Genomic DNA, 23818 nt, shown 5'->3' with positions numbered 1-23818 from the left:
GGTTTCTAAAGCAGAGCGAGTGGATTTCTGATTGGCGGGGTTGTGGCCTGCCCAGCCTTCTGGGTCCTGGTCTTCCGGCTGCAGGGTCCTCATGGGCCTGGTTCCCTCCATTGGGAGACAGAGAGCATGAGTGAGTCTGTGCATGCTTAGCAGCATGGCTGACTCATTTCCACCTGGAGCTGCTGGGCTCAAGGCAGCTGCCAGCTTGATTCTGAGGTGATGGGGCCCTGTTTGGCAAGTCCAGGGGTCAGGGCATGTTCAAGCTGCAGGGAGGAGGATTAAGGCTTCTGAGAGCTTCCTCAGTGCACAACCACTGGCCAGCCTCCAGACACCTCAGTCTGGCTGATGACATGATTGCTGTTCTCACCAGCCGTCTGAGCCGGTCAGATGGAAGAGTAATCCTGTTTGTGCTTCCCCACCGACACAGATTGCACAGTGAAATGGGCCTTCGCTGTGAACGGGAAGCAGCTTCTCCTCTGGGACCAGGAGGAACATGCTTTCTGATATTGGTGTTCCGTAACCATTGTAACTAACATTTCAACAAAGATGTTCCTAGGACAGGCTACGATTTGCTGCACATTAACTAGTATTGAAAAATTGCCAGGTTTTTTTGTTTTTTTTTTTAACCAGAATCAAGGTCCCCTATCGCCTTCAGTGTCTCCTTCTTATAGAAGAACCTTGTAGTAGTGAGGAGGGGAATCTCCTTTGTCTGAAGGGTGCATGCTCCTGTCAGCTTATACTTTCAAGAGATGCTGGGGTCATCTGGCATTGGCCAGCTTTTTTTCTTGGCATGAAACCAGTTAAAGCCACAGCCCCTCCAGCCCTTTACTGCTTGGGAAGCATAAATAATTTGGTCTCCGCTCCCCTTGACCCTGCTCCGCATGGCATCAGCAGGGGAGTGTGCTGCTGATTTCACCTATGATGTTGTCCAAGTCACAGATGGCCAGGTGCTGTGAGAGTTACCTTGACTTTGGTACATTTGCAGGGGTTTAATTCTTCAGAAGCTAACCTCATTTACTTGAGGGTCATGTGACATTGAGCTGCTTCTGCAGAGAGAGCAAGTCTGTTGATTAAAATACATGCCAAGGGCTTCCCTGGTGGCTCAAGTGCAAGAGACACAGGTTCAATCGCTGATCTGGAAAGATGCCACATGCTGCAGAGCAGCCAAGCCCCTGTGGCACCACTGTAGAGCCAGTGCTCTAGAGCCTGGGAGCTGCAACGAGAAGCCGCTGCGGTGAGAAGCCCGCACAGCACAGCTGGAGAGGAGCCCCTGCTTGCCTCAGCTAGAGAAAGCCCATGCAGCAACGAAGGGCCAGCACAGCTCAAATAAATTTCTTAAGAAATAACATACCAGGATATGGAAGTGGGGTGCCCTCAGCCAAACCACACGCTCTGGGCCCAGCAGTTGACTGGGCCTTTGCCCCTGGGCTTCATGAACAGAAGCAGCTGTGAAACAGAGCAGTCAAGAGACACACAGCCCTGGCTGACCTCCTGCTGACCAGACCAGCACCCATTATGCTGCTTTGTTGCCAGGACGATGAAAGTCTTGCCTTGAGGATTAAGTGAGTGTTCAGTACAGGGCATCAGCCCAGGAAGCAGCAGTTATCTGCTGACAGGCTTTTCTAGGTCCCAGCACAGATGTTGAGTATTGTCACTGTATCTCACAGGAGAGTTTGTAAGGCTTCCCAGTTAACCTGCACTGCTCCTGCCTTCTCTGGCATCTTACTGCCTATGTGCTTTGTCACTTTAATTCAGAGGCGAGTGAATGGACGGGAAGGAGTCAAGGTGGGGTCACTGGGTTTGTGGGCCCTCTGGGAGGTCAGGAGTTAAGGTGGAACTGCAAATACAAAGTGTAACTGTCAGCCTCTCTCCAGAGACAGAGCTGGGACTAAATCTCCAGGAATCAAGTCTTTCTCTTGTCCTCTCTCAGTTACTTACAGAAGCCTAGACCCAAGCCTCTCCCGTGTCTGTCTCGCCTCCTACTAATCTCCAGGAAAGAAAATATTTCTGTTGAAATTTGAAAAACATTACAGTTGTATTGTCTGCTAAACAGTGTCCTTAGATGAGTTGGAATGATAGCAAGCAATATTCTTCACAGCAGGAGTAATTAATCAGGGGACTGTAAACATAGGAAAAGAACTGGCATTTTGGACTTCCCTGGTGGTTTACTGGTTAAGAATACAGCTGCCACTGTGTAGGGGACAAGGGTTCAGTCACTGGTCCAGAAGATTCCACATGCTGCCAGGCAGCTAAGCCTGTGTGCCCTAGAGCCTGCGCTCTGCAGTGAGAGAAGCCACTGCAGCGCAAAGCCTGCACACCAGAACTCGAGAGTAGCCCCCTCTCGCCACTAGAGAAAGCCTGCGAGCAGCAATGAAGACCCAGTGCAGACAAAAATAAATAGAATTGACATTTTAACTTTTATTAGTCAACCCAGAGGTTCCCATACTTTAGTTCATGGCAAAAGTAGCATATCACTTTTTTTAATCATGATATTAGGCCACAGGGAATACCTAACAAGCTTGTTTAGTGGATAGTTAGGTACAAACAACAAAGTAAGTACTAATATCCCAACAACAGTTTACACCTGTTTGAAGAAAACACATGAATTGAAAGGAAAAAATATTATATTCTTGCATTACTACAGCCAATTGCTTATGGAATATGTGTGCCTGTTGGCTACAGCACAACTCCTTAAACCTTAGAACTACAACCTTAAGACATCTGTCACCCACGTTTTGTATCCTGTGTTGAATTTTACATGGTACAGCCGTCCCTTGGTATCTGTTGAGGATTCCGTTTTAGGACACACGGCCACACAATCACACCCACTGCCAGGCACCCACATCCAGAGGTGCTCGAGTCTCTTACATTGCAGCAACATGGATAGATTAGAGATTATTATGCTGAGTGAAGTAAGTCAGAAAAAAAACGAATATCATATAATCATTGCACATACCATTTCTCTTGTATGTGCAATCCAAAGAAATTGATACAAGTGAACTTAGTTATAAAACAAATCAAATCATAGATGTAGAAAACACTGTTAGCAGTGGGGGGAGGGGGGAGGGTTAGATTGGAAGATTTGGAATGACATACGCACTGGTCTATATAAGATAGAGAACTTTTAAGGACCCACTGTGCAACACACAGAGCTCTACTCAGTACTCTGTAATGACCTTTACAGGCAAAGAGTCTAAAGCAGCGTCAGGGACTTCCTGGTGGTCCAGTGGCTTGGACTCTGCACTGCCAATGCAGGGAGCTCAGGTTCGTTCCCTAATCAGGGGACTAGATCCCACATGCCTCAGCTGGGAGTTTGCATGTTGCGACTAAAGATCCCACATGCTACAGTGAAGATGGAAGATCTGTGTCCTGCAACTAAGACCCAACACAGCCAAGAAATCAGTATTAAGAAAGAGTTGGTATACGTATAAATGGAACTGATTCACTTTGTTGTACAACAGAAACTAACACAACATTGTAAATCAGCTAGACTCCAATAAAGAAACAAAATTTGATGGCATAGTGTTTGCATATAACCAACTGCGCGTCCTGTCCTATACTTTAAATCATCTCTAGGTTATTTATAGCTAATGCAAGTAAACATTATGAAAGTAATTTAGACAGTGTAAATTCTGTGTTGCCAGTGCATACCAGTTCAAATTTTGCTTTTTAGAACTTTCTAGAATATCCCCCCCCCATTGTTGATCTGCTGTTGGTGGAATCTGCAGATAAGAAGGACCAGCTGTATTTGCTTTTTATGACAGTAACTGCTGAATGCAGGCTTTGGAAGATGGGACATTGTTGAATATAGTAGGGTGTAACATTATCAATTACCTTGCACTGATAGTTCCCACTGTGACACTCTGTGGTGCCTCAACAGTCAGTCTTTGAACCAGGACACTGACCATCCAGGTTTTCTTCATCTTTTTCTTCTTCCTCTAAACTGGGAACATGCTGTAAGATAACTGTTGGGAGTAGATCCAGAATTGGACACCCTGTGGGGTCTTTGAGCCTTCTTTGGGTTGAAAACAATAAGTGAAATCCTCTTCCTGTCCCTTGACCTTCCCCTGTCTCAGCTCAGTACCTGGTGGCTCCTGCCTCTTAGCCACAGGTGAGTGTGGAAACAGGGGACAGCATTTTTGAATCTTTCAGCTGTAAAACTTTGGTTGAATTAGTTGAAGGCCATTTATACTTTGTCATGAGAATTAATAAATTCCTCCATATCTGCAGATTGATAAGTTTGACTTTTCAGCCTCCTCTCTCTAAAGAGAGCTCTGGTGCTGAGAGCTGTTCATTTCCTGTGGGACTCAGGGGCAGACAGAGAGCCACCCTGTGTTCACACTCGTGATTTACCGTGTCCCTGCGCATCCCATCTTCTGCATCTGTAAACAGCATGCTGCGGTGTGCAGGTATAGTTGAGGATGAAACTATATTCCAGGCAGGAATGAGATTCTTTATAGTCTTTACCTCCTGGTGTCCCTAGAATCAGACCTCAGTGCCTCTTCCACCCCCCTTGCCCCTTTCACTGTCTTCCCTGCCCCGCAGTCAGGGACTTAGGGAGGACACGAGGCCAGCGTGGCCACATGCTCCTGTGTGTCCTCCTCTCGGCTCTGCACGTGCACTGGTGTCTCTCCTGCCTCCAGGCCCGTGCCTGTGTTACTGCGTCAGTGGCACCTTCCCCAGGCTATCAAAAGCCTTGTCTCTCTCCACATTCCCCACCACAGGCGTGCCCTTCCTCAGTGTCAGTGGTCACAGCAACCCTGCCATTCTTTTTCACAGTACTCGCCCAAGTGTTGCTTAATCACTTGGAGGACATCATGTGGACTACAGAGTCCCCAAGCGTGGCTTGTAACTCAGATGGGATGCATTGGCTGAGCAAGTGAGACTATAGGAGTCACATATTCCTTGTGAGAATGCTAGCTGGTTTCCTTTTCCAGAGTTTTGAAATTGAACTAGAAGCCCCAGAGTAACTGACCATTGTGTGTGGTCAGTGTAGGGTGACTTCGGTACTTGAGTCATTCAGTAAACACCTGTGTGTTAGGAGGACAAGAGTGAAGTAAAGATGGCCCTAGGGCTCCCAGCTGCATGTATAGGGGAGGCTGACCATCAAAACCATGAGACAGATCAGGGAAGCACCAGATACAGCAAATGAAGGTCGTGAAGGTGACAAGAGAAGGGGCCCGTTGTGGCCACCGTGTTGTTCGGAGTATTGATACTAGGCGCTGGGACAGTGCAGGCTAGGGGTGACTACTGTGGGACCAATGTACTTGAGATGGCAACCCAGTTGGATCTGTACCTTAGAAAAGGCATCCTGGCTCTCACACAGCGCTGCTCACCAGTGCCTCTCTTTCTTGGCCCATAACAGATTAGAGATTCTTGGTTTCCCTGGTGTTCTTGCCACAGTATGAATGAATGGCTTCTCAAAGTTTTCTAAGGAGTTTACTTGCCCAGTTCTTACAGGCTTGAAAGGATGTTTTGGTTTCTGTCATAGACGTACTGGTTTAAAATAGAGATGAAGCAAAGTTAAAGGGTCAGATTTTCTGTAGAAAAAGTATTCATTTTTTTGAGCAGAAAATTTAACTTCCTTGGCCCAAAGGCCCCTGTGGGCCTGCCTTGAAGGTGAAGGAAAATGGTTGTGTCCAGAGTCCACCGTCCTTTGACTTTGCTGAGAGTCCACTTGAAAAGAGAAAAGGCACAGCCCAGCCCTGAAGCTTTAGAAGTCATTTACTTTGACTCCCTCTTGCCTTGGGGACACTGCTTGAAGATTTCCAGGATGTCATTACTTAATGGAAAACATGGGGCTGATTCCTCCTGGTGGGATGTGCTTGGCTCCACCCTCTGGCGGCTTGCATTCTTGTAGCCCAAAGAGCTCCACTGCCCTAGAGCCAGACTGTCTCCTTCAGGGTGGGGTGGCTCCTGTCCCTTGCTTGCTGTAACTCACCTGGCTCGGGCTTGGCTGTGTAATTCTAGAGCTTCTTTCTGGGAGAGATCTAAGGAGAAACCAGACTGTGCATCAATCTTTATCCTCATAGCTTAATTCCTCCCTTCATCATGGGTCACAGTTAACATTAGTCCCCTTGTGCTCCTCTGGACATGTTGGTCCTGCTGCATAGAAACCCTCCCCCAGCCAACTCCACGTGCTCTTTTTTTTTAAATAAATTTATTCTCCATGTGTTCTTAGATCCCACTGACATATTTCCTTCTCTGTGTGCTGCCCCTCTGTCAACGCTTATGTCCCGCACTCAGCATATCTTATATCTCTGTGTATCTTGCTCATGGCCACCAAACTCAAGGCTCCTGGCCAGCTGGTGTGTTGCCTGTGTCATTTGTCCTTCTGTCTCCCTCGTATTGGCCCAAAACCCCAGTTTCTGTTTCTGCTCAGTAAATGATTACCTCCATTCACTTACCTGTGGAGGGCTTCAAGGGAACGCTGCATAGTCTCCGCCGTCTTGGGGATGCCTCTCCATCTTCCCTCCCTCTTCCAGCAGTTTCCTGCACATTTTCCTAGCCTACTGGCTTCCCTGGGCTTCCCTAGTAGCTCAGCTGGTAAAGAATCTGCCTGCAATGCAGGAGACCCCCAATTCAATTCCTGGATTGGGAAGATATCCGCTGGAGAATGGATGGGCTACCCACTCCAGTGTTCTTGAGCTTCCCAGGTGGTTCAGCTGGTAGAGAATCCACCTGGAATGCCAGAGACCTGAGTTTGATCCCTGGGTTGGGAAGATCCCCTGGAAAAGGGAACATGTACACATTCCAGTATTCTGGCCTGGAGAACTCCATGGACTGTATAGTCCATTGGGTCGCAGAGTCGGATACGACTGAGCGACTTTCACTGGCTTCCCCACCGGCAACCTGCAGTAGGTCTCGCCTGGCTCCCCTCTGAAGAGGATCACAGGGCAAGACCAGGTTGCCCTTACAACTCCTACTTTATTTTTGTCATGTCCTACCTTGATACTTGTATCCTTTACTGTGTTGTTTTTTTAATCAGTTTACTGTTTTGTTTATAGTACCTTTATTTTGAAAGGAAACTAAATCAGGAGTCACGCGTGGATATTCAGTTACATTAGAAACCATGAGAGCAAAACAGTGTTGTTAAATTTCATCCAGAAAATAGTATTATTGTCTGCTGACACCTCTAAGTACAACCTTTAACACTGGTACAAACAGGAGCTTTTCTTAGCAATCAATGCTGGGGTAAGAATAAAAAGAAATGAAGAGGGGAATAAGTAATTAAATGGCAGCTACCTAAAGGTGGTCTGCACTCGCCTGCTGCCGTCAGGGACGCAGTTCTGTGAACTCGCCTGCCTGAACTTTGCCATGCCTTATTACTCTGCGGGTGGCTGTAAGACCTAGCTTCTGTGAGATTGAGGTCCTGTTCTTTTATCAGCTAGACCTCAGAACTAGAGAAATTTCTTCTCTTCCTTGTCACTCACTTCAGGAGTGAAGGCATGCTTTTTGTGTGCAAGGTTCCACGTGCGGCCAAATGCAGCTTCCAGGGGGCCGCCCTCCACATCCTGCTTCACCTGAGGTCAGCAGTGACATGCTCTCAGCTAGATTCCTCCCTTCCTCCTGAGTCACACTCAGTGTTGGGTGATTCAGCTTAAGCCCTTGTCCTCTCCACCTCTGTTCTCTGAGCACTCTTTCTGATGACTCCACACCTTATCCCACCCAGCCTTTGGAGGCTTCCCCTCCCTGAATCTGTATGTGACCTCCTTCCTCCTTTCACTGGGGTGTGTTTACTCACCTTAAGGCTCCAGTGTCCACCCCGTCCTCTCCAGGCTCCCAGCCCGGTGTGCTTTATGTACCTCCCTCCCATTAGGAGCATCTCCATCCCCACTGTCCCACCACAGCTCATTGCATGACACGTTTTCAGGACCACATGGCCCTTAGTTCTGGCCATACTTGTACCAGAAGTCCCCTTGGTGGAGAAAGGAAAGTGCCTTGTATCCTCAGAGCCTGAGGCAGACCTATCCTGTCACGTCTGCCTTTGAAAACTATTGTATTTCAGTAGTTGTGGTCCTGAGAGCTTGTTGTGCTATTGCAATATTCACTGGCCCACCAGCAGATTAAGTTGCTTCTGGAAATGCCCGTTCGTGGTCCTCAGCTCCTAGCACACTGCTGTCATGGCTTGGAGGATGCTTTCCGCAGGTTGCTGGCCCATCAGTCTCCATCACACTTTTATGCCGGACACCTATCTGGTTTTAACTCTGGGTGCCCCTTCTTCATCTCCAGCACCATATGTGCAGGAGAGGTACCAGGAATCAGCTTTGCACGTGCAAAACCCCTTTTCCTGTAGGCGTTGTTAGAACTGGGTTGGTGTTCTCCTTGTAGAGAGCTTAGAGGTTGCTGTAGGAGCTGTCCCTTCCTTCTTGGGTCTTGGGAGTTACCTGGAGGGCATAAACCTTAAAGTCTTACTGGCATATTGGGAGCAGCTGGACATCATTGAATAGATGCATGACCACCTCTAGACACCTAACTGGCACTGCTGTAACACACCCTTTCTCTAGCATTGACAGTATTGACCTTTCCTGTGAGTTAAATGATGAATCACTTATTCAGAGTGATGGGTTTTTGTTTGAGTGATTGGTATCCCATCTCAGAATAGGCAAATGGCACTCTTTCCTGGTGGTTCAGAGGTTAAAGCATCTGCCTGCAGTGCGGGAGACCTGGGTTTGATCCCTGGATCGAGAAGATTCACCCGGAAAAGGAAATGGCAACCCACTCCAGTACTCTTGCCTGGAGAATCCCATGGACGGAGGAGCCTGGTGGGCTACAGTCCATGGGGTCACGAAGAGTCGGACACGACTGAGCGACTTCACATTCACTTTCACTCTTAAGTTTTATATCTATATGGTGAAAGGGGGTAGAGAACAATGCTTCCTCTTAAAGCAAACAAGGATTCAGATCCCTAGGATCCACAGTCTGCCATGTGATGGCCATGGGCTCCCCACGTGGGTTCCTGCCCCCGCATCAGCCTTTTCTTCGGAGCAGCGCTCTCTTCTTGGGTTGTCTAGCCACTTGATAGCTAGGTCTGTAGTCAGCCAGAGCACCCTGGAAGGAAAGCGGTCTCCCTGGCCGTGTTGGCTTTGTCAGGCCTCAGACCAAGAGGTTCAGCTCTCCACCCCCTCCACGCCATGACGGACTTCACTACTGAGTTGCTTTTATGTAGTGAGTTCTCACCTTGTGCATTTAAAAATTAAGTGATTTTCCAGTCCTTCCTTGGAAGGACTGATGCTGAAGCTAAAGCTGAAATACTTTGGCCATCTGATGTGAAAAGCTGACTTACTGGAAAATACCTTCTTGCTGGGAAAGAGTGAAGGCAAAATGAGAAGGGGGCAGCAGAGGATGAGATGGTTAGATAGCATCACCGACTCAGTAAACTTGAATTTGAGCAAATTCGGGAGATACTGGAGGACAGAGGAGCCTGGCTTGCTGTAGTCCGTGGGGTCACAAAGAGACATGACTTAGTGACAGAACAACAACAGTAACATTTTGCCAGAACTGCATTTATGGAAACCATTGTGAAAACCTTGTTTTAAATTACACTTGGACTGAACCAGAATGCCTAGTATGTGCTGAGCGTCTTCCAGAAAGAAAGCTGGGACAAAGCGAGCCAGCTTGCCCCATTTTTTCTTGTCCCCTCTGCCTGCCAGAGTCCTGTCGTCCCTCTTTGCCTAAGCCCTTGCCTGACTTCCTCAGCTACGGAGGTTTTCTTACCCTCACTGAACTCCTGGATTTATTACTGGAGTTGCTCGTTACATGGAAGCAGCTCCTGCCTCACTTTCTGATTGTTCCTTCTTGCTAGTAGTAAAGTGTCAGAAAAGTACTGCACAAGAGTGCAAATGATCAGTACGCTTTTAAGCAGATGTTTCTTCTCATTAAAAGAATGAAAAGTAAGGGGTGGGTTAGTGTGTTTTCTGAGGGGCCGTTTGACGTTAAAAACATGAACCCACTTCCCTGTGGTTGTCCTATAGAATAACTGGACAGGTGCACAAAGCCACCGTTGCAAGAATGTCCATAGTATGGCTTGAAGCAGGGGTTGTTGGGGGCAGTGCATGGACAGAGTGCTAATAAGGCACTGATTGGGGTGGGGGGAGGTCACATGTACTGTCCCCCACCCCAAGCCCTCAAAGAATCACAGGAAGTGCCCCTCTATCCCTTTATAAACAAACTTTGAAAAGCTGGTTAATAAAACAGTAGGTCAAGTATGGATTCATTTTTATGTTATCAGCAGTTACCGTGTGGTATCTCTTTAATCTCCAAACCTACATTATGTAAGTTACCAAGAAAATATTTTTCGTAAGTGTGAGCACTCAGCAGCGGACTGTGTGGGCTAAAAAAGGTTCAGGCAGTCTGGCCTTCCTGCTTGGCCCCCACTCACCAAGTACAATTACCGACGTGGCTAAATGTTTCATGAGCCACAAATATAAACAAAAATATTAATGAAGAGATAATTTGAGGCTTGCAAATCATCCTCTCTCACAGTGTCCACTAAAAACTCAGAGGTGAAAACTTGGTTTGTTGTTTATTATATCCACCTTCCCCTGAACTCCTTAGCTCCCACAGCCCCTTTCAGCCCCTGGCTGACTCGAGACTCCATGGCCTGGCCCTCAAAGTTGATTTCTGGTTCTCTTCCCTACTGGATGATGAATCTTTGAGGGGAGCAGACAGTGGGGCCCTTTTAGTCAGTGCCTGGAGTGTCTCTCCAGCCGACCCAGTCGGTCTTCATCAGAGGGACTCGGCCTTTGTAGGCCACAGCCCTCGGGGCTGTGTCATTGTGAATGGCTCCGCTCTACTGCCTCATCTCTGACAGTGGCTTTTCCTTTGTAGATTGCCCAGTGAAGAATGTGATGGGATCAGTAGCATGTCTGCGGAGAGTGGCCCTGGGACGAGATTGAGAAATCTGCCAGTAATGGGGGATGGACTAGAAACTACCCAGATGTCTACAACGCAGGCCCAGGCCCAACCCCAGCAAGCCAACACAGCCAGCACCAACCCCCCTCCTCCGGAGACTTCCAACCCCAACAAGCCCAAGAGGCAGACCAACCAACTGCAATATCTGCTCAAAGTGGTGCTCAAGACACTATGGAAACACCAGTTTGCGTGGCCTTTCCAGCAGCCTGTGGATGCCGTCAAGCTAAACCTCCCTGTGAGTAATCTGGGCAGGGTCCAGGGCTGCCTTCCTCCAGGTCTCCTCCTGTGTTGCTCCTGTAAGGATGGATTGATGGGAGGGTGGAGCCAAACTCCAGTATCCTTGAGTGAGGGGTTTTAGCAGTCCTGATGAATGGAAGTGGGGAAAGAGAGAAGTGCTGACTGAATTAAATAGTAACTGGTTTCTTTGATACTACGATTCTGGGACATGTTGTGTGACGAGATTGAAATAGAAGTGGAGGGTTGCTTGCAGTTTGCCCTTGCTTCGGGGGACTTGAAGTGGGGTCACTTGGTGGTCCAGGCCCTCCCTCCACAGACTTGGTTGGCCAGACCGACCCAGTAGGTTCAGCAGACGTGGTTGGTCAGATTCTGAGAAGAATTGGCTTGCTGCAGTACCTGTTCTGGTACTGGCATCCTCGTTGTCACCCAGAGCATGGGCAGGGAAAGGTGGCAGGATGGAGCCAGGTACACGGAGGTGGCCTGGATTGAAGAGGGGTGTGTTGTGGCCATGTTACATCTGCTGTTATTCTTTTGTGCCCCTGTTCCTCTCCTTTTTGCTTTGTGAGTTCTCTGTTTGCCCACATTGCTAGCAAATGGCTCTGGAAACTCAACTTCTGCCTTTAACTGAACCTTGGGGAGGAAACAGGATAACGTGTTAATTTTTTCTTTCTTCAAAGCATCAAGGACTAATTGTCTTTAAATTGTCTTCTGTTGTTTGCCAAATCCCACACACACCTGGACAAGGGCGTTGGAATTAGATGATTGTTGCAGCTGACCCAGATGTGAATCTGCGAGGCAGAACTGCACTGGTGCAGGACCCCAGCCTCTGCCGGGCACTTGGTCTCAAGGAGGAGGGACCCATCAGTGCGACCTTCCTTGCTTGACGGTCGCTGTATCTCTTGACAGCTGTCCAGTACTGTCTGTCCGTTGAATACCCATCGTGTGCACTCAGGAGGAGAGTCAGGTGGGGGTGCTGCAGGCTCAGGTCATGAACTGGTGGAGGAAAGCCGGTGGGAACAAAAGAAGGGTCCTCATGGAATCTGGGCTCCAAAGGTCTCTCTCCTCATTGACCACAGAGGCATTGAGCCCATCACTGGAAGGAGGCTCTTGGGAGAGCTTGCGGTACCAGCTTCTAGCTAGACTAAGGAGTGGGCTGTGCAGGATCCACAGGTGAGGTGACCTTCCTAGAGCACATGCAAAGAGTGGGGAGAGAAGGCACTGCAGTTGGAATCCAAGGGGGCCCACAGCTTTTATAGCACTGGAGGGAGCAGGAGGCTAGGAGGGTCACCAACAGAGAGCAGCCTCTCAGGTGTCCACATCAGAGACTACAGGAAGGTCAGAGAGCTGAGGATTCCACCCTGACCCTCCTGTTGGCCTTTAGGAGGGCATTGGTGACCTTAGGAAGCTGTGGCGCAGAAGTAGAAACCAGATTCGCAGCAGTGTGGACAAGAAGGTGAGGATGTGAAGCCACCGGTTCAAGAAATTTGGCTTTGAAGGGAAACTGTGGCAGGGCCAGGTGGAGGAGGGAGGGGTTGGTTTGTTCAGGTGAATGCGGAGGGAGCAGAGGCACGGAGAGCTAAGACGGTGAAGACTGAGCAGAAAGGGGGTCGGGGGACCGGAGATCCTGAGAAGGCGGCCCGCCAGCCAGTGGGACAGACAAGGGTGTGCGTGGGCTGGCAGGCTAAGGGGTTTGGGAGTTTGAGGTCATTCTCTGAAGTAGAGGCCAAGCTCCCCTGGGGTCCCAGTGTGACTTGGTGTCACCCTCAGCAGCTCCAATGGAGGAAGAAGAAGCTGGGGGTGGTGGCACTGATCTGGTGCCTTCACAGAGGTGGCCGAGCTAGGGGCTAACCCAGAGGGCTGGGGCAGGGCTCTTTGGCTGGGAACAGTGTCATACTGAAGCCCAGTTTCCAGGGACAGCCCCCTCCCCAGGAAATGGGAATAGGGCCATCTCAGGAAAGAGTTTATTCTTTTTCTATTTTCTGATCCCTTCCAGATCTTTACCTGTGTCTCGGCCTCTGGTCCCTGCTGGCCTTATTGGAATGCCTGCTTCTGTTATTCCATACATGTGTGCAGATGGGTGGTCGTCTTGCCCCTTAAGCCCCTGCCTCCCTTTCAGTCCCCCCGCCCTCACCTGTCGCTGTCTCACCTCCTCCTCCTGCTCTGTCCTCAGCTACTGTCTTGTTGGGCCTCATACCACTGTCGGCACCCCACGGCCGGTTCAAGCGCCTGACACCAGTCTGAGGTGGTGACCCCACGATCTTGGGCCATGGAATAAAATCTGAGTTTCCCCCAGGGCAGATATATTTGGACTTCGTTCTCTTGGGAAAGGTGGTCAGAGCAAATACAGTGTAGAAAGTCTGGTTCAGTCTCCTCTTGAGGCCTGTTCGCCAGGGTACCTAGGCCTGTGCCGCAGCCCCATTTGGGGCAGGGGTGTGAGCTGTGCCAGCTCTCAGGTGTATGCCAGCGACTTCTGTTCCTTTCTCGTGGGTGTCAGAGCAACTCAGAACCTCACACCCTTGGCTTACTTTTTCAGCATTGCCCGCCTCTGTTCTTAGGCAGGACCTCGATGCTTGCCAGAGCACCGACTTGCCCCGCTGCCGTCAGGCTGCCCCTGGGATGTGATGCGGTTCTGGTACTTCACCTGGGCCTGACTGTGGGAGCCTTGGAGAGAGTGGACCTTAATGGGGCGGCGAGCTGTGTGCAGGTGCACCTTCTCGCCTGCCCCTCTGTGGTCCTTCCTCCTGGAAACCCAGGCCCTGTCTGATCATAAGCATTTGCTTGTAAGATAGGTTTAGATTTTGGGAAAGGTATAATGGTAGAAGAGAATTTGATTGGAAGGGCTTTTGCCACATCTACACCTGCTGTCTGATGTCTTCTGTTCAGCACTTGTAGAATAAGATCCAGAGGTTTGAGGAGTGGGTCTGCTGGAATTTTGAATTTTTGTTTTTTTTTTTAAAACTAAGAACAGTGAGGACTCTCCATTTGATTCCTCATCTGGCACTTAACCTGGTTAGTTGTTGAACTGTATCCAGATACTACTGGATCCTTAGTGATAGACTATATGTAGGTAAAAGGAATGGAAGTGAGATGAACTGGATAGAGGCTTTTGGTCCATGGTGCTTCAGTGTGACAGGAAGCAAGGGGTCCAGTTGTTGAGGCTTGAATATATTTTATGGATGTGGATAATTTCACATGGTGGGGAGAAAGTAGAAACTCCCGTGGGTTATTTTACCAGATAAGAACCACTTTTTTAAAGGTTGAGTGACTTTGCCTGTTACTTATTCTAAATTGCCACTCAGCTTTTAGCAACTCTTCTGTGAACCACTTTATCTTGGAGTCCATCCATGAGATGGCTCACTGATGCGGTGGCAGAGCTTAGGTCTGCATGTCTGTGGCGTGAGGCGGGGTGAGATCCGCGCCCCACCCATGAGTGCTGCCTGGCTGCGGAGGTGACATTGGCCTTTTTGCTCTCTCTGCTCTGCAGGATTACTATAAGATCATTAAAACACCTATGGATATGGGAACAATAAAGAAGCGCTTGGAAAACAACTATTACTGGAATGCTCAGGAATGTATCCAGGACTTCAACACTATGTTTACAAATTGTTACATCTACAACAAGGTGAGACGTGGGGGCTGGTGGAGAAGCAGAAGGTAGAGGAGGTGGTGGGCACGTCTGGAACCCATGGGCAGGGGTGCGGGGTGCAGGTAGAGTGGGGTCTGGCCAGAGGAGACCGCTGGCAGCAGAGGTAGGTGGGGCCGTTGGTTTTGCGTGTGAACTGGGTATGTGTCTTTTGAGGCCAGTAGCCTTCTGGCTGTGTTTCTCAGCCGTCCTCGTTAGCATGTGCTTCTGGAAGCATGTGCTTCTGATGCCCTTGGGACTTTGGTTCTTGAGCATGTCTAGTAGAGAAGATGTGAAAAGGACAGTAGTGAATCACTAAAAAGTTTGTTAGGAGACTCAAATTGTCAGGAAGGAATCTACTGAAATGTAGAGAAAATGTAAAGAAAGTGAAAGCTGCTTAGTCGTGTCCGACTCTTTTCGACCCCATGGGCTATACAGTCCATGAAATTGTCCAGGCCAATATACTGGCGTGGGTAGCCGTTCAGTTCTCCAGGGGATCTTCCCAACCCAGGGATTAAACAAAACGTATCTCCTGCATTGCAGGCGGATTGTTTACCAGCTGAGCCACCAGGGAAGCCCAGTTGTAAAGAAAGATGTGCTCAGACAGAAACGTACATGTGAGAGAGGGTACAGTGTGGGGCCTGCTGCATTTGCAACTGTGGACATGACCATCAATAATAGCCTGTGGCCGGAGAATCAAGTATCCCCTTGTAGGGTCTTACCTGTAGGCCTAAAGATCACATCTTAACCCAATAGCCAAGCCATTCATCTTGGCTATGCCGTGAAGCCAGATCATTTGTTTAAAGTCTCAGCTCTCATCGCTAGGTTTAAGGGAAATATGTACAGTTAGAGTTCTCCATTTAGAGCTGAGTGGGTTGAGGGATGTTACAGGTGAGGTGACAGAGTGGAACCCATGAGGCAGTAAGGAATGGGCATTTCCCCAGGCCTCAGTGAGCTGCTTTGGCAACACCCTGGGGAACGTTATTGGAGCCCTGCTCATGTATCCTATGTAATCCAAGTAATTCTGGTGAAGTTGCATCGTGTCAAGGGAGGGACCCCAGTCTGTGGTTGCCAGTGCTCGATAAATACTGCAGGCATTAGGATGATTTCTCAGGCCAGAAGTTAAAAGGCTGGAGAGGCAGCAGACTTGCAGGCCTAGGAAGCCTCTGCAGTGCCAGGTAGTATAGCTGTGTTGTGGCCCTTTGGAGTTCAAATTGGAGGACTCTGAATACGATGCTCCACACTTTGGGACCTAGGATGGGGAGCTCTTGTTCTGTCTAGAAAGGTGGGGAGGGCTTGCCAACCCTCACTGTGTGTGTCTCCTCTTTTAGCCTGGAGATGACATAGTCTTAATGGCAGAAGCTCTGGAGAAGCTCTTCTTGCAAAAAATCAACGAACTGCCCACTGAAGAAACTGAGATCGTGATAGTCCAGGCAAAAGGAAGAGGACGTGGGAGGAAAGAAGCAGGTAGGGTACCTTCAGTGGCCCTGGCACTCTTAGCTTCACATTGAAACAGCAAGAAAATTGGCTTTCTCTCTCCCCAGTTGGCTAGCCTTCTCTGAGTTCATTGGGAGACTAGAGTGGTGGGAAGACGGGTATATTATTTGCTACCTGTGTTGTTGCTGTTTTGGATATGGTGGAGCCAGGTTCATCAGGGGAGCCAGCTCAGAGGGTCATTTGACCCTCCAGCAGAGTAGAAAACATTGGGCCTTGCCTTTCTCGATGGACTTCAGTTAAAAAGAAAGTGTAACTTTTTTTTTTTTTTTTTTAAGTATTTCACAATTTGAGTTCTTCATCCCACCAATGCCATAGACCGTCTTTTTCATTTTGGGTAAAATTGATCTGATCAAGGGCAGTCTTAGTCTTAAGTAATCCTAGAGCCTTAAGGTTTGTCACTTGAGTTATCTTAATCCACTTGTGTCAGAGTCATACCTGCTACTGGATAGTCTTCTGAAGTCAAACTCTCTCTGTCTTAGCTCCCACCCCGGCCCTGCCCCCCAGCCTGACATACCATTCTGAAGGCCAGTTGGTAGGGAGTAGCCTACTCGTGAAATGTTTCTGTACAGGAAGTTTTCACAGCTGCCTTCTGCATCTTGCCATCTGCAGCACCCAAGTTGCAGAAAGATGATGTTTGCAAGGTGGCCTGTGCTGTGAGTTGTTTGCTCTAAGGAGCAAGCTTTCACCTGACTTCCTGTCTTGCTTGGAAGGGGTAATTTCATGGGAGTGAAGGGGGTTGGCTATCTCCGTTGCAGTGCTGAGGGGTAGCCAAAGAGAGCTGGTCTTGAGGGTCACCCCTTGGCTGTGGAACCTGCCCACAGGTGTCCAGTATACTCAGAACCAAGGAGCCGTAGCCTCCCTGCTGGGAGGGGTTTGGGCTTCATTCACCTGGGTAGTTGTGGGACCTTGTGTGTTTTGGCTCACCCACACTGCTGCAGGGAGGCAGTGTGAGCCAGTCCTGAAGGGCAGCAGCTGTCCATCCTGCCCCTGTGATTCAGAGGGATGGTGGGCTGCCAGTTTCCAGAAACCTTGGCTCGGGCTGCTGATCCTGGCCTCCTGCCAGAAATGCTTACTCAGAAGGCAGCGTTTCTGGGAATGAGGACAGCTCTGCCTGAAAGTGCCAAGGAATATTTTTTTGCTATCACTGTCATGGTGCTAAGTCTCAGCATGAGTTTCCTGTTCCTTTGGCTCACGCCTTCGTGCTCATGAAGGGGTCTCTGTGCCTGAGTGAGGACTTGCAGCCAGGACACCCCAGGAAGTGTGGCATGTGGTGTGCCACTGCTCTTGGAGCCTCCTAGGACAGGTGGACAGATCTGTCTGAGGGCCAGGGTGTTTGGGCTGTTCCGTCTCTTAGACAAATTGTTCTGGTGACTGTGTGTGCCATGCCCATGCCACTGTGTGCTCACCACGTGTGGCAGTGTCCCCACAAGGTCAGCCAGCGTGCAGGCCTGGCATCTAACCACCTGTCCCTTTTATGATTGATAGGGACAGCAAAACCTGGCGTCTCTACGGTACCAAACACAACGCAGCGTCGACTCCTCCGCAGACCCAGACCCCTCAGCAGAATCCTCCATCTGTGCAGGCCACACCTCACCCCTTCCCTGCCGTCACCCCAGACCTCATCGTCCAGACCCCTGTCATGACAGTGGTACCTGCCCAGCCGCTGCAGACGCCCCCGCCAGTGCCCCCCCAGCCACTGCCCCCACCTGCGCCAGCCCCCCAGCCCGTGCAGAGCCACCCGCCCATCATTGCAGCCACCCCACAGCCTGTGAAGGTGAGCGTCCTGTGTATGTGTGGCCCAGCCTGGCCACTCTGTAGGTCCCGCCATGTCAGCTAAAAGAACCCCTTTCCCACCCCCCCAGTTGCAGTGAGGCTTACAGGAGACAGTCACCCATCCTTACCAATGCTTCTGGCTCCCAGGGCACTTGTGGGTATTTCAAGGGGGCATCAAGCTGTGTTTAAATCAGCACAGCCCGAAAGCTGTTGACCCAGAGATCCCATAATTGAGTAACACCTTCCAGGTGGTTGCTGCCCCCTTCCCGGTTCTAATGTAGACTGTGTGTTTGCAGATGCCGTCTAAATAGTCTCTGAGTGTGCCTTCCGTGGGTGGCCAGTGACAGGGGTGGGCTCTGGGAGAGGTCCCTGGCCTGTGGGAAATTGCTCTCAGAAGTCTCTTTGGCCTCTGGTGAGCAGATCCCACACTCGGTTATGTGCTTTCTCCTGCCACTGGCAGGGTCCTGTCCCAGCTGCAGAACAGAGTGGTGGGACAGGGTCTCCCTGTTTTCAGTCCTTCACCTTTGGGCCCTGTTCCTGTTGAGAATTGAGACCCTAGAAAGGACTTGGCTTCAGGAGTGACCCTGAGGGCCCGCTGTGCCAGCCACTGCCTCTGACCATGCCTGTTGCGCCTGTGCTCTTGGCAGACAAAGAAGGGGGTTAAGAGGAAAGCAGATACCACCACCCCTACCACCATTGACCCCATTCATGAGCCGCCCTCACTGCCCCCGGAGCCTAAGACTGCCAAGCTGGGCCCCCGGCGGGAGAGCAGCCGGCCTGTTAAACCCCCGAAGAAGGACGTGCCTGACTCGCAGCAGCACCCGGCGCCAGATAAGAGCAGCAAGGTCTCAGAGCAGCTCAAGTGCTGCAATGGCATCCTTAAGGAGATGTTCGCCAAGAAGCACGCGGCCTACGCCTGGCCCTTCTACAAGCCCGTGGACGTGGAGGCGCTGGGTCTGCATGACTACTGTGACATCATCAAGCACCCCATGGACATGAGCACAATCAAGGTGAGTGGATGCGTTCAGAACAGGAAAGGCCAGCACCTCTGAGCCCTGTCCAGGAGGAGAGCCCAGTCTCAGGAGCTGTCTAAATCTCCTCACCAACCCAGAGTGGCCTAGTGCCCCCTGCTGGGGGTTGTGGAGGCGTGCAGCCCCCGAGATCCTGGGACCCTGCTGGTCGCGGACAGCAGTGCTGCCCCTGCCCCCATCTGAGGCCAGCCATCTGTGGTCCTGAGGCCCAGTGCCCATAGCCACCTTTGCGTGGCAGGCACAGGAGGGTTTGGACAGTGGTGACTTTGACAGGCTCTTGAGAGGCACGTGAGTGCTGGCATTTTAAATATATATATACATATATGTTTTTTTGTTTGGCTGTGCTGGGTCTTAGTTGCAGCACATGGGGTCTTTAGTTGCAGCATGCAGGAGCCAGTTCCTTGACCAGGGGTTGAACCAGGGCCCCCTACATTGGGAGCTCTGAATCTGAGCCACTAGACCACCAGGGGAAGTCCCAAGTGCTGGCATTTTCTTGGCATTTTTGATTTTGTTTATTTTAAGCCTTTGGCATTTTTTCCATGTGGGAGTGGAGTAAACCTGTCCAAACTTGGGCAGAGCAGAGGACATTGCTGTGTTCCTTTTGATTGGTGTCCTGTCTGACGTCAACAGGACAAATACAGGCCAGGTCAGAACTAGGGCCAGCCCTCTCTTTACAGTTAGTTGTAGCTTAAGCTTCGTCTCTCTGGATCCTGTGTACTCTTGCCAGGCACAGTGGGTTAGACACTAGCAGGGCATCTCCTGGCCTTGAGACTTGCTGTTAGAGTATCTCTGTGTCCGCTTGATGCTGAGGACTGAGGTAATAACTTCTGCCCATTGAGGTCTGGGTTAAACTCCGAGCCATTGAGAAGTTGACTTGCTCCTGCAGACAGCCCTTCTTGGAGCATAGGCAGCCGTGACTAACCAGGACCCGTCCTGTCTTTTTAAGTCTAAACTGGAGGCCCGTGAGTACCGTGATGCTCAGGAATTTGGTGCCGATGTCCGATTGATGTTCTCTAACTGCTACAAGTACAACCCTCCTGACCATGAGGTGGTGGCCATGGCCCGCAAGCTCCAGGTGAGGCTCTGGGGCAGCTCCGGGTGTGGCGTCCTGCAGCAGAGCAGGCTGGGGTCCTGGGTGGGCCAGGCCTCTGTGGGCCTCAGCAGGTTTTACTTTTGTCGCTTGCTTTGGTATAATGCCATGTTGCTTTGGAAGAGTGGACTAAAGTCAGAATAATACATATATTTTACATTGGGATTATTTCCTTTTGATTAAGGTAGGGTGGTTGGTTTTGGTCTTGGGCATTTTGGGTTTTGGGGTGTTCCACTGAAAGCCCCCCCAACCCCCCACCCCCACCCCCCTGCATTCGATTCCCCTTGGCCGGAAGAGTGCGCATCCTGTGCATGGCCCAACTCTTCTCCAAAACAGACCTGTCTCAAGTCGGCGAGGGACACTCTTGCCAGGTAGACACTTTGTCCCAGCTGTGAGCTGAAGTAGCTGCTCATTTGCGGGCATTCACTGGAGCCTTGACAGCCATGATGCGTGCCTTCCCGCTGCAGCGCGGCTGCCTCTAGACGTTCTGTGTGGCTACGGAGCCCTAGTGGGGTGGGATTCTGGCCCCTTCAGGTTGATTCTAGGTGGTGTGTGCTGTGGAGTGCACACGTGGGTGGGGGCGAGGGGGCAGATTACAAAAGAAACGCGTGAACTAGCTCCACTTTTCTTTTTTTGTTTTTTTGTTTTTAAAAAGAAACAAGGAACAACTATGCCCAAATTTCAGCAGAGACATGTCTTTTGAGTAAAAAGATCAGGAGTTAAAAATTATGGAGAATAAAGTCAACATTTAGTACTGTTACCTGTTTTCATTATTATAATTTTTTGAAATCACATATAATGAAAATTCTCAGCCTCTTCTCCCCAAGACCCCAGGTTGCACTTCTGCTTTCAGGGTCAGAGCAGCCTGGACCACCCGTTGTCACACGGTCCAAGTCACACATCCTGCGACAGGCTCTCCTGGGGTCCTGGTGGGGCTTCCTCACCCCAGGCTTTTCTCTGTCAGCTGTGGAATGCTTCCAGAAGCGAGGACTTGCACAGGGCCTTTGATGGCCTTGAGTCGGTGTCTGTCAGAGACCACTCCGGCTCTGCTGTCCACCTGTCTCCTGGCTCCGCTAGCTTCACACACTGTCCCACACTCACCAGCATGTTGTCTCCTGTGTCATCGTCTTGGAGCCAAGATGTTCTTTCACTTGGGCTTGTCTGGGTCAGCCTTTGGTGTCCTGAAACTCTAGGTATTTAAAAAGAAAAGAACACCTGACTAGTATGAACCTGGTTATTGTTAATTAAACATGCACTCAGACTTGAAGGTTCTGATTTATGCTGACTGTGTATTACTTTATTTGAGGTTTTCTGTTTTTGGAAGGGGCACTCTCTTCAGTTTGGTGCTGTGTTGTCTGCTTTCCTCACAAGGTTGCCTTTTCTACTATTTACTTTTGCATTTGCCATCCTAGCTGCTCAGGCGTCATACCTGTGCTGCAGTTCTCAGACATCACCACCAGGTGGCAGTGGTTCCCTCAGAGCCACACAGACACACACACAGCATTTTTCTTGTTCTGGAAGTGCCATGAGCATGCCCAAACATGGGATCTACTCATAGCACGGACACCGAGGTGTTTGCCACATGGCAGCTCTTTTCTAAATGTTGGTTCCAGATACAAGGCTGGAATGGGACAAGGTCCTTGCCCTCGAGGAGGGTCCACTTAGGTGGGAGGCAGAGGGCAGTGCCCAGTGGGCGACTCAGTGCAGGGCTGCCTCTGCCCCCAGCTTGCTTTGCCCTTCACAGGGTGGGTCTCCATGCTACTGAAAGTAAAACGCCTGGAAGCAGGTTGGGGTGTCTGCTTCGGCAGAGTTGACGTGGCAGGTCCCTTGTGGGCATTTCTAGAACGCACTTCCTATATTTTGTAGCATTTAGAGGTTTGTTTTTCTTCTTTCTTTCAAAGTTCTCCAGGATCAGCATGGTTTAGGGGGCTAGATTGCCTACTGGGGAAGAGGAGCAAAAAAATTCTGGCCCTTGTGTGTGTCAGTAAGAAGAGTTGAGACCTGCTGTGCCCAGGGGCTGAGGTTGACCCAGAAAGTTTTACTGGAAAGGATCCACTTTATGTTTTTTGTCCAGCCTCCAAATGCTGGATCTTTAGAAAGCCCACATCCCACCTCCTGGCAGCTATGGTCACAAAGATAGCTAGGAACCCTTGGGTTCACAGTGTCCTTGGGAACCTGCAGTTGACTTGAGCTGAGGGTTGCTAGCCTAGCTTCTGGGCCCAGAGCTGCTGCTGGTACTGTCCATTGCTCTCTGTTCTGCTGTGAAGGGAGGGGTAGTTTAGGAAGTTTTGTGCTTACGTGGATTACCAGAGTTTTATTTTAGCAGAAAGTGCAAATTCATGGTGGTACACAGTTGTTTTACAGCAAGGGAAAAACATTAAACTGAGGAAGGTACATACATAGCCAAGGCCCAGTGTACCTCCAGTGTATGTATGGTTGTGTGTGTTCGTGTGTGTATCTTGAGTGTCCCCTCATGGCTGCATCTCCAGCACCTGGGGCCAAGTGGGCCTCCATGGCCTGAATTCTACTTCTCACTTGCATGTCCCCAGCCCCTGAGCCTGGTATGCCCAGGTATGGCTAAGCCCGAAAGCAGTATCCAGGTGGGGCAAAGACGGGCTGACTGGACAGCACCTCCCCTTTGGTCTCCAGCTGTGCTCAGCTGAAGGCTGGTTTGCCTGGGAGTCTTTGGACACCACCGCCTCCCAGCACCTGAGCATCTCTGTCACTAAAGAGGGTAGGGAGCTTCCTCCATGAGTCTGATACAGTCCAGAGTAGATGGCCCTGGTCAACACTATAGTGAGAAGAGATGCTTGCTCTCGGAAGCCAGGGTTCTCTCTGATGTTGAGAATTGCGATGTGGCCCAGGTCCTTGGAGTGGGGTGGAGGTCATGTCATACTAGGCAGAGTAGATGGGTACACCTCAAGACACTAGCGTCCTAGCACAGAAGGCCTGAGCCCTGCTCCCCTGGTGTGTGCTGCTGATCACTGCTCCTTCCTGTCACTCCCCCCTTCTGAGACACTTGCCCTGGGTGCAGCTCATTGGGTTTTACTGTCTCTTGCCTGACCCCACGCCACTTTGACCTTTCTCTCATTTGTACCATCCTGTGTGTCTGCAGCCTTTGTTACCCTCTTCTCATTCTTAGGTCTCAGGTTCCTCCACAGGCTCTTGGCCAACTCTTGCCGTTTCTGCCTTAGCACTTAGGACACATTATAACAATCTGAGTTTGCCCCTTGAGGACAAGGAGCACATCTGTCTTGTTTACCACAGAGCAGGTGCATGTTCGGAGAAGGCAATGTCACCCCACTCCAGTACTCTTGCCTGGAAAATCCATGGACAGAGGAGCCTGGTAGGCTGCAGTCCATGGGGTCGCTAGGAGTCGGGAACGACTGAGCGACTTCACTTTCACTTTTTACTTTCATGCATTGGAGAAGGAAATGGCACCCCACTCCAGTGTTCTTACTTGGAGAATCCCAGGGATGGGGAAGCCTGGTGGGCTGCCGTCTATGGGGTCGCACAGAGTCGGACACGAGTGAAGCGACTTAGCAGCAGCAGCAGCCAGGTGCATGTTTGTCTGGGTCACTTGGGAAGGTTTTCTGCAGCAGCCCTTAGCTCACTGGCACACAGGCCCAAGTGTGTTCCCGGGGTGTCCCCCCT

At 50.2% G+C, this 23818-nt stretch overlaps 1 protein-coding gene across 1 annotated transcript in view; it reads left to right on the top strand.

Moving 5' to 3' along the window:
* BRD4 (bromodomain containing 4) overlaps positions 1 to 23818 on the top strand; it is an 87405-nt gene that overhangs the window by 42785 nt on the left and 20802 nt on the right. The window contains 7 exon segments of the mRNA XM_070373230.1: positions 10831 to 11149; positions 14636 to 14773; positions 16105 to 16240; positions 17756 to 17797; positions 17800 to 18044; positions 18691 to 19053; positions 20021 to 20149. Of these exon segments, the coding sequence (XP_070229331.1) occupies positions 10865 to 11149; positions 14636 to 14773; positions 16105 to 16240; positions 17756 to 17797; positions 17800 to 18044; positions 18691 to 19053; positions 20021 to 20149 (1338 nt within the window). The 5' untranslated portion in view covers positions 10831 to 10864.

Source organism: Bos mutus, chromosome 7 (assembly GCF_027580195.1).
Source record: "Bos mutus isolate GX-2022 chromosome 7, NWIPB_WYAK_1.1, whole genome shotgun sequence".
Classification (NCBI taxonomy): Eukaryota; Metazoa; Chordata; class Mammalia; order Artiodactyla; family Bovidae; genus Bos; species Bos mutus.
The sequence above is the reverse complement of the archived record's forward strand: the minus strand, read 5'-3'. Positions and strand labels throughout refer to the sequence as shown.